Source organism: Globicephala melas, chromosome 13, assembly GCF_963455315.2.
Source record: "Globicephala melas chromosome 13, mGloMel1.2, whole genome shotgun sequence".
In the NCBI taxonomy this organism is placed as follows: domain Eukaryota; kingdom Metazoa; phylum Chordata; class Mammalia; order Artiodactyla; family Delphinidae; genus Globicephala; species Globicephala melas.
Genome location: NC_083326.1, coordinates 59,187,083 through 59,207,436, shown reverse-complemented (window position 1 = coordinate 59,207,436; position 20,354 = coordinate 59,187,083). Strand labels below are relative to the sequence as shown.

At 46.3% G+C, this 20,354-nt stretch overlaps 1 protein-coding gene across 7 annotated transcripts in view; it reads right to left on the bottom strand.

Moving 5' to 3' along the window:
* The window catches only part of PTPRM (protein tyrosine phosphatase receptor type M), a 745,966-nt gene that overhangs the window by 46,012 nt on the left and 679,600 nt on the right, over window positions 1–20,354 (bottom strand). For all 7 annotated transcript variants that reach the window (XM_060310545.2, XM_060310547.2, XM_060310546.2 and 4 more), the window contains one exon: window positions 14,243–14,340. In XM_060310545.2, the coding sequence (XP_060166528.1) occupies window positions 14,243–14,340 (98 nt within the window). The remainder of the gene's footprint in view (window positions 1–14,242; window positions 14,341–20,354) is intronic.

The window sequence follows — 20,354 nt, the reverse complement described above, 5'->3', positions numbered from 1 at the left end:
GAATCCTCTAAGAAGCCTAATTTATAATTCATCCATCTTTGGGTAAAAATGACTTTGCCTTCTGTTAAAGGGACAGCATGGATTGGGCTGAGTTACCAAGAACATCATACCAAAGGGTTGACTGGGGAGGCCAGATGTAGCCTCCTCTCTGTCGTCACAGACAGAGCTGTCGTGATCCTCACTGGCGCCCAGGGGACCACGTCACACACACACACGGGTGGCTCGCGCCTGCAGTCTGTTCTCCCGAGTGGAAGAACCAGGCGAAGGGGAGCAGTGAACAGAAGTTTCCCTCGTATGAGTCGTTATCTTGCACCAGCTTATCTGTTCCTTTGTAATTATTCTTCCACCTCTTCAGAAACATTCACTGAGGACTTCCTAATACTTTCTATGTGTCTGACCCTGTGGGATTCACAGATGACATACCCTAGTCTTTGTTCTCGGAGGCCTGTGGTCTGGGAGGGCAGCACGGTCCCCAAGGGTGTTTAGTTCCTTCTTGTACATGACGGTGTGTCCTCCTCTATAACTGCAGGGTGAATGTTTTGAAGGTGGGCGCCTCTCTTCTGTTTCCCTGGCCTCACCTACAGCAGGGTACGAGGTCACTTGAGCACCGCATCTTAACTGGCTGCAGGTGCCTCAGCAAAGTCACAGGAGTGGTGGACAGACTTCAAGGGGTTAAGGTGTCCAACAATGGCGACGGCAGAGAAACAGAGCCTGTGAGAAAAAGGTATAACTGGTCCTGCCTCCACCCCAGGAAATTCATTAATTCACTGTGTCGACTCACGCAGAATTCAGGAAAAAAGAGACAATGGTCTGCACTTAGAACAAACAGCCTGCTGTTCCCGACAAGGCAAAGGACATTTCTGAAACTGAGGTAAGTATGTGTGAGCAGGAGAGAGAGAGAGAGAGAGAGAGAGAGAGAGAGAGAGAGAGAGAGTGTGTGTGTGTGTGTGTGTGTGTGTGTGTGTGTGATGCGTACATTTGGGAAGAACCTTTTATCAAGTACAGGAAGTGTGGAAGTTGTGAGAGAGATCTAGTCTGGTTACCCATGTAAGCAAGTGTGAGGGAGGGGAATAGCTAACCTTAAAAAAACGCATGCATGTACACACACACATACACGCTTATTTGCAGGGACACCATGAGAATAAAGGTTACAGAAGTTGGGGTTAGCATTACAGATACCTTTTCTATAAGAAGCCTCATTACTTTGAGCTTTAAAATGCAGTACTTAGCGAAACAGAAACAGACTCATAGACATAGAGAACAGACTTGTGGTTGCCAAGGGGGAGGGAGCTGGGGGTATGAGTTGAGAGTTTGGGATTAGCAGATGCAAACTATTATATATAGACTGGATAAACAACAAGGTCCTGCTGTATAGCACAGGGAACTATATTCAATATCCTGGGATAAATCATAATGGAAAAGAATATGAAAATGAATATGCATATGTATAACTGAATCACTTTGCTGTACAGCAGAAATTAACACAACATTGTAAATCAACTATACTTCGATAAAATAAAAAAATAAAAAGGCAGTACTGAGTGTTTAATGTGAAATATTCGATAAGCCTTCAGGGAGACTGAAGAAGAAAGGTCCGTGGTTTTCTCCTTGCTTTACTCTGAGAGGATCTGTTTTCCTTTAGTCTCCTATTTTTCACAATTGCCACCCAAATTAGTAGTCAGTGAAGTGTTTCCTAGTTAAACGAAGTTGTTTGTGCATATCCTTTATACCACAGTTTACCTTGTAGTTAAACAGACTGGTTATCCAAATTGGATTAATGGACATTAAGTGATGGTGATGATTCCTTATTAACTTTTTGGGCGTAAAGTAACTATTTCTGTGCACAAGGGGATCTTCTTCCAGATGCAAAAATCACACATGGGGTTACACAGAACACGATGGGCTGCGCATGGATATCTTTATTAGATGATTGCAAGGGGCCACATTTCCCCCGAAGACCCCCTTCCTGCTGCCTGCCTCAGAGGCGGTACTGCTGAGCATCGGTTAAAAAGATGGAAATGTGCTCAGAAGGTAAGATTGCTTGATATGCCAGTTGATGAACCAGTGGATTGTTATAGGCAATTTTGAGAACTTTTGAAAAGAATATGTTCTCTCCAAATCTGTAGTCAGATTAGATCATTTTCAAAAGAAGGTCTATAAATTATAGACTGTGCATCTTTTATGGTCTGCATAAATTATGTACAGACGGAACCTCGCAGAATTCGTCTCATGGGTACCTAATCACGCTGCAATGTTCTGCTCTACGTCTTCTACAAAATCCGTGTATAACAGTGCAGAAGAAACAGGAGTGGATGCCTCTCTCCCAAGGAAGTGACACTCGTGGCTTTGTACTGAATCACTCCCTTTACAAAACCCAGACTCTGTGCTTTCTCCTGCTGCTGGTACTCAGTGCAGACACCGTGGGTGCCCGGGGGGTCCTGAGGCCACGTGGATTACGGCACATCTGGGCTGATGATGCATCCGTTACTCAAATGGATCTCTGAGCCAACATGTAATCAACAAAGAGCCATATTCTTCGTATAAACATGGAATTTTACAGCTCACTGGGCCAATCTCCCTTCCTGTCGGGGATGTGTGAACTCAGGCTTGGAGGCGAGAACTGGTTGGTTCCCAGCTCACTGGGTAAAGCCCATCACGTCCCTCTCGTGGTCACCTGTTCACAGCCAGGTCAGTTCTGGGAGGAGCTGCCTCTGGCTCCCAGGATCCCAGGATCCCTGTGCACCCGGGTCCAGCTGCCACCACTGAGCCTTGCTTCTGTCTCTCTCCCCCTCTTACCTTCTCCTCAGAGAGGAGCACGCCAGCTCCTCCTCTGGCTGAGCCTTCACCTGTGCTCTCGACGGCTCCCTAAAACGGCTATTTGCTCAGGCCACAGCCTTGCTCCTGTCTTCATCCGGGAAGCCTGCGTTATCGGAGCGGGTACCCTCCCAGATCTGTTGCGTGTGTTTCTGTCACATTTATTCTCCTGCATCCTCATCTGTCTCTGTTCTCCAGGCTCAGAGGAAAAGACGTCTCCCCTCCTACCGCTGACTTGAAGACCTGTGCTCTGGATGCATCCTCTCCTGCCTCCTCAGCTGTCCACTTTCTAACAGCTCAATCTCCCTCCCTCTCCTGGTCCTTTCCCTAACACGTACAATTTTCAAAGGTCTTCCACCTGTAACATACCCTTAGATTGTAAACGCTCCTCTGCCTACAGCCCTATGTCTCTCCCTTCCTTTCTCGGCTAAGCTTCTGACAAGTTTAAACTCAGTCTACACCTCCTGATTTTCTACTCCTGCCTCGACCCTGCAGACTGCCTTCCATCCTCACCATCTGTAGGGAGTCATGCTGTTTTCTGTCACAACATCCATTTCATCCATCATCCTTCCTGATACATCCTTGACTTCCTCTTGGAGACTCACTTCATTCCCATGGAGTGGCTTGTCAATTAGGGGCCCAGGACGGCCAGGGATGAGCACGAGAACCGACCGGGGGGAGATGATGCTCTGTCCTCGTGATTTGAACCCTGAGCACAGTGAAAAAGGCTGGAAATTGTTGGCACCCATCCTCTGAGCCCCTGCACCCTGGCCAGACTGTCTGGCTGTGGGGCCCCTCCGATCACTGGCCCTCTGGATTTACTGCCGTCTTTCCTGTCTGTGTGCACGTCTTATTCTTCAAAGTAACATTTTGAGCTCCTAATACTCTTCCAACAAATGTCCCTTTGGCTTAAATTAGCCTGGGTTGATTCCCGTTGCATACAGTCAGAGAACTCTGGGAGGTCATCCCTCTGAACCACTCAGGCAAAAGGTGACCTTCTCCTTGTTAAATCCAGTGGCTCTCTCCCTGCCCTGGGACTGCTTCCTCTCTGTAGCATCTCCATCATGACCCTCTCTCCACGTCGCTCCCTCACTGCTCCTTCAGGGGCTCTGTGTTGGTCGCAAGAAGAGGCCCAGTTCCTCACATGCACACCTGCCTCTCTACGACAAAGCCTCAGTCTCTCCCCCTTCCCCACGTTCATTCTGAGCACAGCTGCAGTGTCCCTTCGAGGTCCTGTGGTTGCCTCTGCCTGGAGCACCCTGCCTTCTTTGCTGGTTCAGTCCCAATTGCCCCTCCACACTCAGGCCCATGCACTGCTTTGTCTGGGAAGCATTTATTGACAAACCCTGCATCCTCAACTCCCGGTCTGATGAGGCACCTTCTTTCTGAACTACTGTAGCAGCACTCTGCAAAGCCTTAATCATAGGATTTAATCACCTTGCTTGACTCCCCACTGCTGTGGACAGGCATCCACTTAATGCCTTTGTAGCCGCAGCCTCTTGTGTGTGTACACTCTGGCTGGTGTGTAGCATATGCTGGGTACCTGAGGGAGTCCCCTCCCACCTGCTCTGCGATTTTCCTCTGTCACCTTCCCCCTTTCTCTTCTTTTTTTAAATTGAAGTATAGTTGATTTACAATTTGTGTTAGTTTCAGGCACAGCAAAGTGATTCAGTTATATACACACATACATATCTATATATCTCCACATATCTATATATATTTCTATTCTTTCTCAGATTCTTTTCCCATATAGGTTATTACAGAGTATTGAGTATTGTTCCCTGTGCTGTACAGTAGGTCCTAGTTGGTTATCTATTTTATATATAGTAGTGTGTATCTATTAATCCCAAACTCCTCATTTATCCCTCTCCCTTTCCCCTTTGGTAACTGTAAGTTTGTTTCCTATGTCTGTGAGTCTGTTTCTGTTTTGTCAATAAGTTCATTTGTGTCATTTTTTAAGATTCCACATATAAGTGATGTCATGTGATATTTGTCTTTCTTTGTCTTACTTCACTTAGTATGATCATCTCTCCCCTTTCTCTTCTTGGACCTTCAATCTCTGCTTCCAATTCTATCTTCTCTTCAGACTCCCAGGTATGCTCCTATCCACCCTACACAGACACACACAAACACACAGACACACACAAACACACAGACACACACAAACATGCACACACAGAGACACACACAGACACACAGCGGCAAACACACACACCGACACACACAGACACACACAAACATGCACACACAGAGACACACACAGACACACAGCGGCAAACACACACACCGACACACACAGACACACACACACCAACTCTATCATCACATCTTGATCCTGCTTCCCTCTAGGTGCTGCTTCATCTCTTTCCTTGGATTCAATTCTCCAAGAACAAGCTACACTAATGTCTTTATCACACGTGTAGCCACTACTCCATGGCCATAGGGGTCCTGGTTCTATGGCACACTGCAACCTGGTAGGTACTGATGACAAAGTGAAATTATAATGGGGCCATCACAGTACAGGCAAACGGAGATGGAGGCGGGCGGCCATTGAGGACCCGGCTCAGACACGTCCCTGCACCACTGAGAGCTTGAACTTCCTGTGAACCATACCAAACTCAAGGACACCAGCCATCTTTAAAACAATACCTGCCAGCTGCAAGCTACAAGCTTCCCTCTTGTAACTATGCAACCATTTCAGACCCCAACCAATCCTTGCTTAATCGGCACCCTCACGCCTTTCCAGCTCCGACTGTAATTCTTGATAAACAGCCCATGGAACCATGCAGGTTTTGCTTTTATAAGCCTCCCCCATTTTGTAGTCCACAATTCAAGTCTTTCTTCAGTCAGTGTCTCCCGGGCTGCAGTCCTAACAAACCCCCAGTAAACTCTTTATTTCAATCAGGTCTCTTGTTTCTGAAGTTTTGGTTAACAACACCACACGTAGCTGTTCACAGGGAGGTCCTGGGGAATGGTGGAGACAGCCTGGGCTTTGGAACTAGACAGACGAAGACTCAAATTCTAGCTCTGCTCTGTGCCCTCTGCCAAATTACAACTGACCCTTGAACAACATGGGTTTGAACTGCGTGGGTCCCCTGATGAGCAGATTCTTTTTTCTCACTAAATATGAGCACTACGGTACTATACGATTTGAGGTCGGCCGAGTCCACAGGTGTGGAACCTTGGATATGGAGGAACAACACGCACAGACAGAGGGCTGACTACAAGTTACAAGCGGATTTTCAATGGAGCGAAGGGTCGGTGCCCTTAACCCCTGCACTGTTCAAGGGTCTACTGCATTTAACCTCGCTGAGCCTTAGTTTATTAATTTTGAAAACAGGACTCTTTGTATCTCATAGGGCAGCTGTGATAATTAAGGAAGTAAGGCTTGTTCAATCATTGAGGGGAACACCGGGCACAGAGCAGGTGCTCAATATACTGTGTTCCTTACCCTCCCCTGCAGTCCCACGCACCTCGCTCTCTGCAGCTTCCCTCACGCTGCTCACCTGCATCCTCTCTTACTTGTCACGGTTCCGGGTCTCGTGGTTATGCCCCATCTCTCTTGCTCTTCTTATCTGACTCCATCTCTAGCCCTTAGCCTCCCCCCGCCCCGCCCCTAGATATAGACGCCTTCCAGGGCTGTCTTCAGCCCTCTTCTCGCTCTTTCTGCCGAGGATGCCATGCTTCTGTTTCAGTGGTTATCGCTTCACATCATACTTTTCTGGTTTGCTTGTCTTTCTCTTAGATTGTGCCAGGTCTTTTCATCTTGCCCTCCCCAGTCTAGCCCAAAGCCTAGCACATAGTAGATGCTCAGTAAACGAAGGGAGAAGCTCACGTTTCATAGTTTGTGTCTTCAGCTCACGCATCCCTCTTCCTGGAAAGCCCCACGTTGTTCATTCAGTCTCAAACTCAGCATGCCCCAAATACATTGATGAATCATGTTACGGCTTTATTAAAACTGCTCTTCTTTCCTTCCCTGGTTGGGAAGGGAAGGGATACTCATTCTTGGTTAATAGCCTTTACATCAATCCGAGTCACAACCCAGTAGAAATCTGGGTTCATATTCAAGCCCCCGTCAGCATCCCCAAATAACACCCAAATTATGTGTCTCCCATAAATTCCAAATGCCACTGAGATAGGCTGGGACCTGGGACCCTTTACTGGAGTGCTTGCACCTGAACGAATGTCTCCTCCAGCAACAAAATACGAAGAAACTGTAAGGGACTAAAAATAACTGCACATGTGCAGTTGGGGCAAATTATGAACAATAAGATACAAGAAGGCCACAAACCAACTGTCACTTCTGAGGTGCCGGGAGCAAAAGCAGGGCTGATCCCAGCACCCGGCACCACCCAGGGGGCAGGCAGACCACCTAAGCCACTCCTCTGGCCCCACCCACCAATCCGCCCCCACCCTCACCCCATTTAAGGGACCAGCTCGCCCCGCCTCAGGGAGCGAGCAAGGGCACCTGTTTCTTGTTTTCTCTCCCTTGTGCAGCAGCACGACCCCCAGTAAAGCCTTGCTTGGATCCCTCGTCTGGCCTCTTATCAATTTCGATTGATTACAGAGTCCAAGGACCCGGGTGGGTATCACCCCTGCCACAGTCCGAGCCCACCACGTCCCTCACCGAGTCTTGCTCTGGCCTACCCTGTCTCCATGCCCTTCTGTAACCCTTCTAAACCTTTCTCTAGCGGCCACTAGAACTGTCTCTCAACAACATTAATTAGGACATAGGATGCACCAGCTTCATGCCTTCCGTACACCACACAAGCACACCCCCCACTCCCTGCTCCTCCTTTGCCCTCCTAGAAAGGCATTTCAGATCCCTACGGACAAGACCTCAACCAGCCTCCTGCCTCCGGGTTCACAGTACCTCCCCATCAGGGCTCCAGCCACCTGCGTCAGACCACTCCCTCCTTCCCGATCTTTCATTTACTCCCCTTTCTCTGTTTTCCCTCAAGTAGTTTCTGTCTCATTCCTGCCATTTAAAATCTCTTCTCCCATTTAAGTCCAGCTCCTCACTACCTCCTCCATGCAGTCCTCTGAGATTCCCTTAGGCAGACTCAGTCCCTTCACTAGGGTCACCATCATTCTGACTTACGTGTATTATAGCTGATAGTTTGAATGTTCCCTAATACCATAGTTTATGTTCTTCCAGGACAAGTGAATTATAAATACCTTTGTATTTCTCAGTGCCTTGGATACAGTAAGTGTATCATTAAATGTTGCATACACTGTGCTGAAAAGGGATCAGAAAGCCCACTTTTGGGTTAGTTTGTGAACAAGACAAATCAGGCTCTTGGGTTGATTTTCTAACTTTTTACAGAGGGGACCTGAGATCGTTGGGCCGAGAAAACCTCAAAGGTTCACAGGGCAGCTACGGAGTCTTCTGTACTGGAAATCTGGCTTCGTGGAGGGAGGGGCTGGCAGGGGGCCCCTCTCCTGCTGTTGATGGCTCAGGACCAGTTAGGGCCTCATTTCTTGGGTGATGTGCTGGAGGAGGTGACGTGAAATGTGGCGTGGCCTGGGTGGGAATCGTCACAGGCCACAGTGCAGACTTCCTCTTTGTTCCTAGTTTTGTATTAAAGTTATGGAGAGAGGCAAGGCTTGAATCGGCTACATTAATATGAGCGCTGAAATGGTTGATGGTAGATCAAAATGGAGAGGAATACTTATTGAATGAGTATAAATTCATCAAAAGTTAAGGCTATAATTACCCAGGTCACAAAATGTCAATCTTAAATATTTAATTCATTAAAAAAAGATCGATGAAAGGCAATCGTGAGAGTTCAAGACAGAAAAATTGCAGCAATGTCTTCAAAAAGAATTTGTCTCTTCCCTTTCATGTACAAATTGGAACAACTTAAATTTTGTAAAAAATATTATTATTTTGTCCTGTTAGGCATTACCTATGTTATTTTTACTATTAAACAGTATTTCCCCATGTTATAAAGGGGAAAATCTTGCTTCTCTCTTGCTTCTTCCATTGATCCTGGATCTGGTGGCTTTTGTAGAAAAGCAAATGTTCTTTGTTGTATGTGACAGGTGCACTTGAAATCTTAATATACCTTCCTTGCATGTGAATTTGACAGCTAATTCTGACGAACAGTGTTCATTTTTAACTTTTTTCTTTTGTTATCCTTTTAGTGATAAACGTTGTGAAAGGAATTATAGGCCAACCCCTCTGGGTAAATGACAACCTTTAAAGCATCTGTTTAGGTGCCCCCCTAGCATCCCTTACACTGATGGGGCTTAACATCTCTGGTCTCTACTTCTCTTAGCTCCAAAAGCCTTCATCACCTGTTATCAGAACTATTCAGAGCAGCTCAACGATAATTTTCCTACATGACTCTGAAACCTCATTTGGCTTTTTAATAAACAGTCACATTCTAATGAGGCCTTCATAAAACTGACTAAATATGTTTAGAAATCATTAGCTTAAATTACCAGTGGAAAAAAATCTCCTTTGGGAGGCCCCCAGATTTGGTTCTAAGACTTTTGGCAGATGAATTAGTAGAACACAACGGAGTCCTGAGGCTCCGTGGAAACCGTGTCAATGGGAGTGCCGGGGAAACAGGCGATGGATAAAGAGCTCAGCGTCCCTCGGGCGGGTTCATTAAAGAGGGAAAACAATCACAGCATATCCGGCGCAATTTACATGCCAGGTGTGCAGCTGTCATCAGGTGCCAGGGAAACTGACAAGGGTCCCTTCCCACAACACACGGGCTGAGAGGGACGCACGGGGGTGACCAGGAAGTCTTAGATAATGACAGGTCCTGGCAGATGTACCGGGGATCCCGCTGGAGGGAAGTGCAGCGTCTGAGTCTTCTGCACAGGTGCTGCGACAGGGAAGGCCTCCCAGCAGCTCTAACACCAGCAATTACAGCGGCCTAATGCGGAGCGCTGCAGGGCAGAAATCTGGGGAAAGCTGCCCGGCTCTGACTTAATGAATCAAGTCTGTGTAAACAAACAGTGTTCCCGGGCTCATGCCTGATTCATGAAGGACACACTGCGTGCTTGCGCTCAACGTGGTAAGTAGCTAGTTGCTCCCCTTAAAACCATGTCATTTTCATTTCTTCAGTGGTTTGTTGCTGCTGTTTCCAACCATGGAAAATGGAAACGTCATCTCTCAACAAATGTGCAGGATGAACAATGGGAAACAGCCTGGAATAAGATTCGACTTCTTCCCGAAGGGCATGTGACCTTTTGTCAACATCCCCAAATCACACCAGACATTTCAAGGACAGATGCCATTAAGTGCATTACTAGTTGAAGACAGGTTGGTCCAAGAGGCTGATGGTAACAGGGGCGGACTCTCCAGAGCTTGCCACATCCCCACAAACCGGGTAAGGATGTGCAAGGATTTTTTGTTTTAGTAGGCTTACCAGACCTAAAATTACTGGATTTCTGTGAGCCTGTGGGTTTCCATTTATGGCTGAACTTGAACCCTGACTCCCCTCTTCTGCTGCACACTGTTAGCTGAAGTGTCCACGGTTATTTGTCAGAAAGAATAGTTTCCATCAAAAATATCAACAGTGGCCACCCTGTATGGGATGGGTCCAAGTGCCTGATGGAAGGAACAGAGACCACCACTGCCTGGCCTTTTTATTTGCTATTATTCCAAGGCACGTAACTCGGAATGAAACTTGCATTCCAGCAAAAGATGCCATGTCCAACAGGCTTTGGTGTTTGAAGCTTTTTTACTATAGTAGTTTTATAGCGCAATCTCCCTTTGACCTGTTAGCCAAAGACCATGCTGTCCTGATTCTTCCTTAAAGGAAGAGCGTTTATCATATGAAAACAGCTCACCTCTAGTTGAGACAGGCTGGGACCTGGGACCCTTTGTTGCAGTGCTTGCACCTGGACACACGTCTCTTCAAGCAACAAAATACAAAAAAACTATAAGGGACTAAAAATAACTGCGTGCATATACAGTTGGGGCAAATTCTGGACAAAAGATACAAAAAGACCCCAAACACTCAACTGCCACTTCTGAAGAGCCAGGAGCAAAAACAGGGCACATGCCCCCTGCACACACCACCACCAAAGGAGTGGGCAAATCCCCTAAGCCACGCCTCCGGCCCGACCCCTGGACACACCCCTACCCTCACCCCATACAAGGAACCAGCTTGCCCTGCCTCGGGAATAAGCATGGGAACCTGTTGCTTGTTTTCGCTTCCCCCTGCTGCAACACAGGCCCCAATAAAGCCTGGCCTGAATTTCTTGTCTGGCCTCTTATCAATTTCTATTGATTAAGGAGGCCAAGAACCCTGGTTGGTAACACAGTCACTGAGTCCTGAGAGAGCACACGTTGGAATTTCAAATAAGCAAAAAATACACGTGCGCCTTTATTTTTAAAAAATCCAGTAGTAGGTGTTATTTTTAATAATTATCTACTTTTCAAAATAATTTATCTTGGGATTATTTTAAGTGAGCTCCGATGAAAAGACGTAAAACCTGGTAAATAACTTTCAAGGAATACAGTTACTGGGAAAGCAAAGCTGTGCAAAGCCGTCTCCACGTCTCTCTTGCTCCTTATCATACTAGGGGCAGTCAACAAGTATTTGTGAGACGAGTGAAGATTCAGGATGAATCATACATTTCAGCGGAAGAAACAGATAAAATATTTAGCTTAGCTGTCTCACAGTTAACCTAGCAGATGCTAGCTACTCTCTAACACTAAGAGGGAAGAATTCGCATTCATTCACTTTGTTGGGCATTTCCTGAGTGCCAGGAGAGAGAGACCAAAAATTTGTAAGGTTGTCTCCTCCCTGAAAGGAGCTTGCTTTCTGGTGCAGTTGAATTTTTTTTTTTCTCCAGTGGTCATTCCTGCTTTCATAGCAAAATACTGATTTGGGGTGAAAAAAGGTAATTTATAGATACCACTGTAGGTCTTAGCTTTGCTGGAGAAAATGTAAGGGTTACATTAATATCTATGTTTACGTAGTCCTCAGAATGGGGTGGGAACTTCTCTAACCACCTGACACGTAGAAGCTCATTTAATCTTTACAAGATCCCTGTGAAGCAGGTGCTATGACATCTCCACCGCCCACGTGAGGGGTTGGTGGTGGGGAGCTCAGCGACTCCCCCCCCAGCCCCACTTTCAGCCAGCTCCCCTGCTCTCGATGTCTCCCAGGAGACAGGGAATTGAGAGACGGAAATGGTTTTTACACTGTTAGTATGTAAACTAGTGCTTTGTAAGCTTTTCTACTTTACATAAGGGGCCCATAGCTTCTCCCCACTTGTCTTGTCACTTTACTACTATCCTTTATTCTACAGAAAATTTTACATTTTAATAGTCAATGTTCCCCATCCTTTTCTTAATGTGTTGAGCTTTTGGTATATTTGAAACACTCTTAAAACAAAGGCCATAAATATTTTCCCCCATATTTCCTTCTAAAAGTTTTAAAGTGTTTAAAACTTTTGGTCTTTATTTAGTATTCATTTATGGGCTTTTTGTTTTAGTCCACATGGATAATCAAAAGTCCCAGTTCAATTGATGGAAAAGCTCATGCTTTTCCCACTAATTACACATTTTCCCACAAATGCCTACATCAACATCTGGGCTCTCTTTTTTGATCTGTTGGTGTATTCATTTCTTCCTAATTTGTGGTATCTATAATTTTCCCTTTTGCTATGTCCTTTTCTGGTTTTGATATCAAGGTTATACTAGCCTCTTAAAATAAAATGGGGCAGTAGTCTTTCTTTTTCTCTTCTCAGAATAATTTTTATAAGATTTGAATTACCCATTCCTTGACTATTTATTTAGCAGAATATACCTATAATACGTTTGGGACTAGTGCTTTTCCACGGGTCACTTTTTTTTTTTGCGGTACGCGGGCCTCTCACTGTTGTGGCCTCTCCCGTTGCGGAGCACAGGCTCCGGACGCGCAGGCTCAGCGGCCATGGCTCACAGGCCCACCCGCTCCGCGGCATGTGGGATCTTCCCGGACCGGGGCACGAACCCGTGTCCCCTGCGTCGGCAGGCTGACTCTCAACCACTGCGCCACCAGGGAAGCCTCCCTCCCACTTCTTAATGTCTCTCTTCTTCCCGGTTTGTGCTTCCTGATACCTTCTGAAAATCCATTTTTTTAAACAGATGTACTGAAGAAGTATAAGTGATGTACAAAAAACCTCATGTGCACAATTTGATGGGTTTTGACACATGCAGATATCCTTGGTACCATCACTACAACCAAGGTTATAGACAATATCCACCACCTCCTGTGGTTTCCTGTGTGCCTTTGTTCTTGGTGCATGCCTGTGTGTGTGGGTGTGTGGGTGTGTGTGTGTGTGTATTAAGAGCACTTATCGTGAGGTCTACCCTCTTAACAAATCAAGTACGCGAGGCCTATTGTTGACTACAAGTACACTTTGTACAGCAGATCTCTAGAACTTGTTCATCGGGCATAACTGAAACCTCATATCCACTGAACATCACCCCCTACCTCTCCCTCCCTGCAGTCCTTAGCAACCACTCTTGTACTTTCTGCTTCTAAGATTCGACTATCCTCCATCGTTCCTTTGAGTGGAACTGCGCAGTCTCTGTCCTTCTGCGACTGGCTTATTTCACCTGGCGCGATGTCCTCCAGGTGCATCTGTGTTGTAAATGGCAGGATTTCCTTTCTTTTCAAGGCCGACTGCTAATCTTAAGAAACAACCCCTTTATGGTTTCTGCCCCGATATCTCAATTCAAGGCTAATCTCTAGGCTGAGGGTAGATCTCACAACGTCAACCTCTCTGAGAAGTAATGGGTCCTCCAGCAGAACCACAGAACTGGGCCCACTATTCAACAAAGCAGTTGCACCCTGTGTATCTGCTCGTTTTAAAATTTCCCTTTGGAAAGAATCCTGTCACATCCCACAACCGAGATCTTAATTACTTAAGAAATTCCTGGTTAAATAAAAATAGCTCCTCCGTAGTCAATACAGATGAAGTAACCCAAGACCTTGGGGTGGCGGGGGCGTGGGTTGGGGGGGAGGGGGTCGGAGTGTCGTCTCCACTTTACAGGTCAGGAAAGGGAGGAAAGGAAAATCTAAGCGAGAGGAGATGCTGGATTTCTAAGCCCAGGATTGACTCCAGGCCTGCTGGCTGTTCTCAGAGTGGATTTCCCAGAGGTGGGGAATGCAGTCCTGTCTCCTGGGGCCTCCCGTTGTGTTCTGACACCCAACAACCAGCATGCATGCTCCGCCGTGTTTTTGTGTTGTGCGCTCAATATAGCCGGATGACAACTGCTTTTAAATCTTGAGTGCCTTTTCTGTCTGTTGCTATCACAACAAATGAAAGCAATCCAGGCTATGTTTACTGATAATTTATAAGCAAGTGAGAGGAGGAGCCGTGGTAGTTGATATTTTTGGAAGGACACACACTGCTTCCAGAGCTGGCTAAGCAAGGAACAAATGACCAGGAGGCGGAGAGGACCACTTACCCTCCCCACTTCCACCAGGTTGGTCACCATGATGATGCTCGCTGTGTTTTCATGCCACACCATCCTCCAGAAGTCATAGATGGTCTCTTGCATTGGTCCTGCAGCAAAACACAGCAGAGACTTTTGTTTTCTTTGTGAGTTTGCAACTGGAAAATTTCTGGGGCTTGCAAAGAAATCTATGGACGGCCACAGGCAGTCCCCTTACTTTTCTAGGTGGACAGAGCTCTCCTTCTAGTGTTGATGCGAGAGGGTATTCTTTCTAAAACGACACCCTTAGAAATACTGAATTTTTCACTCATGGTTGAATTTTTTCGTGTCATCCACTATCTGCATTTGAGCTCTTTTGCCCTTCTTAAACGACTGCCGTGAAAGAAAGTTATTTCTTCATCATTTAGCTATTTATCTCCATTATACTCAGGAGTGAAATTTAAAAAAAGAAATGGGTACCATTACTCTTCCTGCTAACGACTGGCAGATATCCCGGGAAACGGTATATAGAATGAAATGAGCATCTGTAGGAAAAATGGCCTTTTCTTGTTTCTAATATTTTTCTTATTCTGTGCTATCTGTCAAATTAATCCTTTTTAAAATTTTCGCCTGACTCCTTCAAGCAAGAGAGGAGTTGGATTCAAGCAGTTGTACTTCCTGTCACTGAACGTGACTGGGATCTGCTGCCCCAGCTTTTGGGATCTTAGTATTCAAAAGCTCTTTTTATGGACTGGGAAAAAAAGAGGGAAAAAATGGGTTACAAAATGCCAATGCTATAGATACTGTATAGGTATGGAAAGCTGGAACTTAAACTTGCTTTTAACGCAGATTTTTTAAAAACCCAAACTCGACTTCATGCCCATGCATGTTTGAGGGTCTACATGTAACAGCATAAATCTTTATACGACCAGCAGACATGTGAGGACAGGAGAGAAAGACAACTTCAAAGGCGTGGAGAGTCACGTTACACGGGGACTCAGACGAGCGTTTAGGGATGGGTCGGGACAGCTGTGCTGCTGTATCTGGACACTGCAGATCACTGGGTCTGGAGCTCAAACATGAGAATTTGAGATCTGCCTCTGGCTCTGAACTGGCTGTGTGATTTGGGGCAAGTTACTTGGGTCACTGAGACCTTTAGTGTCTGCATCTCTCTTTATCTACATACTGATTTCAGGAACACGTCTCAGGGTTATTTTAAGGATTCGTGGAATGAACGCACACTTAGGCATTTTACACACAGCCAAGCGTCAGAGCAAAACAAGGTGACTTTACCTTAAAATATTATAAGGAATGGAGGGAGATAAGTTGGAGGTATATTTAAAGCAATTTGGGCTATAAGTTGATCAATTTTTAAGCCAGGTGATGGTTACATGAAGATTCATTATACAATTCTGTCGACTTTTGTACATATTTGAAATTTTCTATGACAAGTTTTTTTTTTAAAGAGATATATTATCATTGAGTGTAGAATTTGATCAGTAAAAACAGAAAGCTTTCTCCATAAATTATTTTGCAGAAATGAGTAGGTTAAGCCATAGGTTAGGAAGAAGAACTTGTAGCCTTCATTTGCCTTATAAAATGAACATTAAGGAATTTAACTCAAACCTTCTAAAGCCCAAGGTAATAAAAGAGTTGAAACTGCAAAAACAAAGGCCAAAACAAAAACAAAAAAACCAAGTTGCATTTAAAGATATTTATTAATGGTCACTCATTGGCTGAGCGATGGGGGCACTGCCGGGGGCACCTTCAGGCATCTCCCCTTCCTCTTGACCAATTACCAGTTGGTTCCTGTGTACTTTTTCTTCTTCTTCCTCACTGTCAAGCCTCATTCCCTCCTCTCTGGAATGCAAACATCTATCATTCCTCCTGCTGCCATGGCTACACTCTTCCCCTCCCCGTGAGGACCCCTCCAACTGCTGAGCCTCTGCGTCGAGTCCCCTTATGGGACCCTGCACACTGCCCATCATGAAGTGGCACCTGCCATTTGGCCCCGTCCCTCGGCATGTGCGTGCCATTCTCCTGATGCATAGGCTGAAGATTTCAGTGGCTTCAGTCAAGGTTACAGGGGGCACAAGTCAACAGCGGATTCCATCAATCACTATGCTTCTAGCTTTCGGGGAGAGAGGTGCCTCCGCTGTGTACTTAACAGCTTGTTACTTACTCACAAGGAAAAAATACCCTGAGTCCATCTTTGTGCAAACAGATAGCCTTCCCAATGTGACCCTGAAACACAGGGCTGACACTTTCTGCTTCCTTCACTAGATGCACAGGTCTGTGCCACCTACTCTGAAACTTCTAGAAACAGTTCTGATGACAAGGGCTACCGTGGATGAATCAGATGTCTCAGCATGGCGGACGGCGAGTGCCTTCAGGGAGAAAGCCCCCTCTCCCCTCTATGCCCAACAGAGACATTCACGGCTGGGGGCAAGTTCCCAGGTGCAACCCACTTGCCCCTTCTTGGCTTCAGACCCTGTTGTGATGACTTGTCTCAAGTTCCGGGGGGTGGGGGCGGGTGGGGAATGTGGCTGTTGCAGTTTACTGCCCTTTCCTTAGTGCCTGTGGGATACCCAGCACATAGCAGTTCAATGAATAAACGAATGAATGAATAAGTCTGTATGCATTAGGATAAACCACATTATTTACTATTATATTAAGTATAAAAATATTAAGTAATGTTAACAGATAATATGAGTCCGTTTCTTGACGTATTTCAGAGATTATCTGTAGAAGCTTGAAAGCACATTGCCTTTACTCCTTCAATTCATAGAAAGGGGGCCATCTTTTGCAGGAGCCTCTTCAGGATGAGCGTGATGGTCACCCAGTCCACAGAGCGCCGCCGGGCAGTGCTGCAGGAGCTGGTCCCAGCCACTAAGCAGGTGGTTCCTCTGAGGCCCCCTGCCCCGAGGCTTTGCCTCCAATCTTAACTCAACCCATGATCCAGAGCCAGAGTGCGATCCTGGCTTCCACTAACTGTTCTGCGTCGAAGGCAGTGGTTTCTCAACTCTGGTTGCATATTACAATCACCGTGGAGCTTCTAAACAATTCTGATGTCCTAACCCAAGAGACTCTGCATTTATTGGCCGGGGCCAGGGGCTGGGTCTCCTGGGAAGGACCACAGACCTTCAGCATCGGGGCATTCGGCTGCACCTCCGACCTGTCACGTGGTCTCCTACGGCGGTGGAACTGTGGAACACCCGAGATGTGTAGGTTTTGAATCTACTGAATCGTCTAAGTCGTATACCAGCTCTCTGAATCAAGAAATCCCAATTCTTTCTGATTCAGAAGGAACTTCCCTCATAAAATATTATCTGGGAACATGGCTGTGCCATTTTACTGAGGGGCAAGGTGGTAGTTGAGGTGACACAGGTTTTTTAATGTTTACTTAATCACGTTTGGGTTATCTTTAAAATAAAGGGCATTTATAAGAATTAGAAGCTCACTTGGGTGATGACAATGATCACTAAATCATCATTTAGTCTTGATTTTCTTACCCATTAACTGGGACTAAAAAAAAAAAAAAGATCAGGAGAGAAGAATGCATTAGGTAAGGGTCTTTTTAGTGCTAAAATTAGGACAGGTATCCAGAAGAACTAAAACAGTTTGGGGCTAAGATCTGAAAATGAATGTGAACACAAAGATTATTCTAAGTTTATCTGAGAAAGAAAAAAATTGGTGCTGGAAAAGGTCCCCCAGCCTCCTTCCCCGACACTCCCTGTGCAGTTCTGCCCTGATCTTCCTTGTCCCTTGTCCCTTGCCTCCTTCCTGGGCGGCACCATGTGCTGCTGGATGTGAGCGTGGGCCCCTCCTGCACACCACTCAGCTCCTCCCACACCTGGGGCAATTCAATGATGGAGCTGCTCAGGGTGGGCACCAGAGAGTCTTATCTTGGCTGACGATTCAAGATATTTTCATGAATGTTCATTGAAATCTTGTTTTTTTTTTTTTTTTTTTTTTGAGGGGGAAACACGGAAGAAGGCAGGAACCCAAAGGTAAGGATTTCTTGAATTTGCATTTCATTGACAAATGCAAAATTTGTCAATCCTGTTTTCCTTTTCTCTTCAACATATTTCAAATTATTTCCTGAGACCCGAATACCTTATGATTCAGAGATACACGTCCCCAAACAAAATCAAAAAGCACACTGGAGGCTGGGGCGGGGTGACCTCACTGACACCATGTGGTTTTAGCAGCTCCTGGTGGCGTCGGATGACCGTGGCCATTGTGAGCCAACACTGAGAGTCTCCAGATGCGTGCCTGGTACACGGCGCTTACTCTCAGTCCCATACTGTCGCTGGGCTGAAACTGGGGGAGGACCACCTGAGGAGGACCGCCTGGAGGGGCTAGGGATGTATTCCTAGCCTTTGATGTCTGTCTCCCCAAAGCTGGAAAACACCCTCAGCATGGGGAGAATAATCCACGGAGAGGCCACTGGAGATTGCTCTCAGGGTGGACAAACAGATAAACTCCTAAGACAAGGAAACAGCAGGCAAAGGATGCTGTGAACCCCGCTCCCTCTGGCATGAATGGCTGCAATGACAGCCCCAGAAGGTATCTGATTTCTGCAGTTGCTGGTTACGTGCGAGCCCCATGTTCACTGTGGCCATGCATTTACAGATGTTGGCACACTAGGCGGGAGGGTTATTCTCAGCAGCTGTCCCTGGGAGACCGAAGCGTTTAAAAGGTAAGGTCCTGAAATTTCAATAGCATCAGGCCAGGACCACATCCCACTTCCCTGGTGATCGTCAGCACGTACAGACCTCTCTCTGCTGAGCAGAGACGTGTGGACGGGTGTTCTTTTTTTTTTTTTTAACATCTTTATTGGGGTATAATTGCTTTACAATGGTGTGTTAGTTTCTGCTTTATAACAAAGTGAATCAGTTATACATATACATATGTTCCCATATCTCTTCCCTCTTGCGTCTCCCTCCCTCCCACTCTCCCTATCCCACCCCTCCAGGCGGTCACAAAGCACCGAGCTGATCTCCCTGTGCTATGCGGCTGCTTCCCACTAGCTATCTACATTACGTTTGGTAGTTTGTATATCGGACGGGTGTTCTTACACCACCCAGCCCTGGAGAAGCAGCAACAACAAAGGGCAGAGAGAACTAGAGCAGAATGAAAACAATGAAAAGCCGTGAAAAGGGTAAGTGAAAGACATTCAAGGATGGCTGTATTGTGGAAGACCAGTTCTCTAGTTCATGGGCAGTGGGAGATACTAAAAATCATAATTTCAGGGCTTCCCTGGTGGCACAGTGGTTGAGAGTCCGCCTGCCGATGCAGGGGATACGGGTTTGTGCCCTGGTCTGGGAAGATCCCACATGCCGCAGAGCGGCTGGGCCCGTGAGCCATGGCCGCTGAGCCTGCGCGTCCGGAGCCTGTGCTCCGCAACGGGAGAGGCCACAACAGTGAGAGGCCCGTGTACCGCAAAAAAAAAAAAAAAATCATAATTTCAAACCTTGATAGATGACTCCTACCCCTCCTTTCTTTTCACATTCTCATTTCTATATAGTATGTTTTCTGTGTTAGAGCCACAGGAAGTCAAGGTCCTTTGGAGCTCATGGTGGTGTATGAGAGTTTTTGGAAGGGAAGAAAGGGTACAGATAGGAATTGGTATTCCACTGTAAACAGGATAATTCCTAACTTCTTTTGAGCTGTTACTATTTCCCAGGTCTCTTTTGAGTGTTTTACATGTATTATGTCATTAATTTAAAAATCACAACCTTATCTGATAGGTGCTACTCTTCCCCCATTTTACTGAAAGGAGACTGAGGCAGAGAGAGGTCAGCAAAGTTGTCCACGGGGTGAGGTCTAACCCCACGGGTCACAATGCCGCCAGGTAAGCATCTAAGGAACTGGGAAGGGCCCTACCTGACAGGTGTGTGTGTACAAGTCATCATGATCCCGGCAAGAGGAGAAGAGAAGGAAAGCCATGTCAACCACCAAAAACCACCTTTTAAAATGCCTTTTTATATGAGATCAATTTCCCTCTTTTAAGCCTCCCATGGTCCCACTGCTATAGAATAAAGGCCAAGTTCGTGGGCACGTCCTCTCCCAAGGCCCCTTCTCCGCGGCCTCAACCCCCCCTGCATCCGAGCATTTCCAGAACCCAGCACATCCTGGTTTA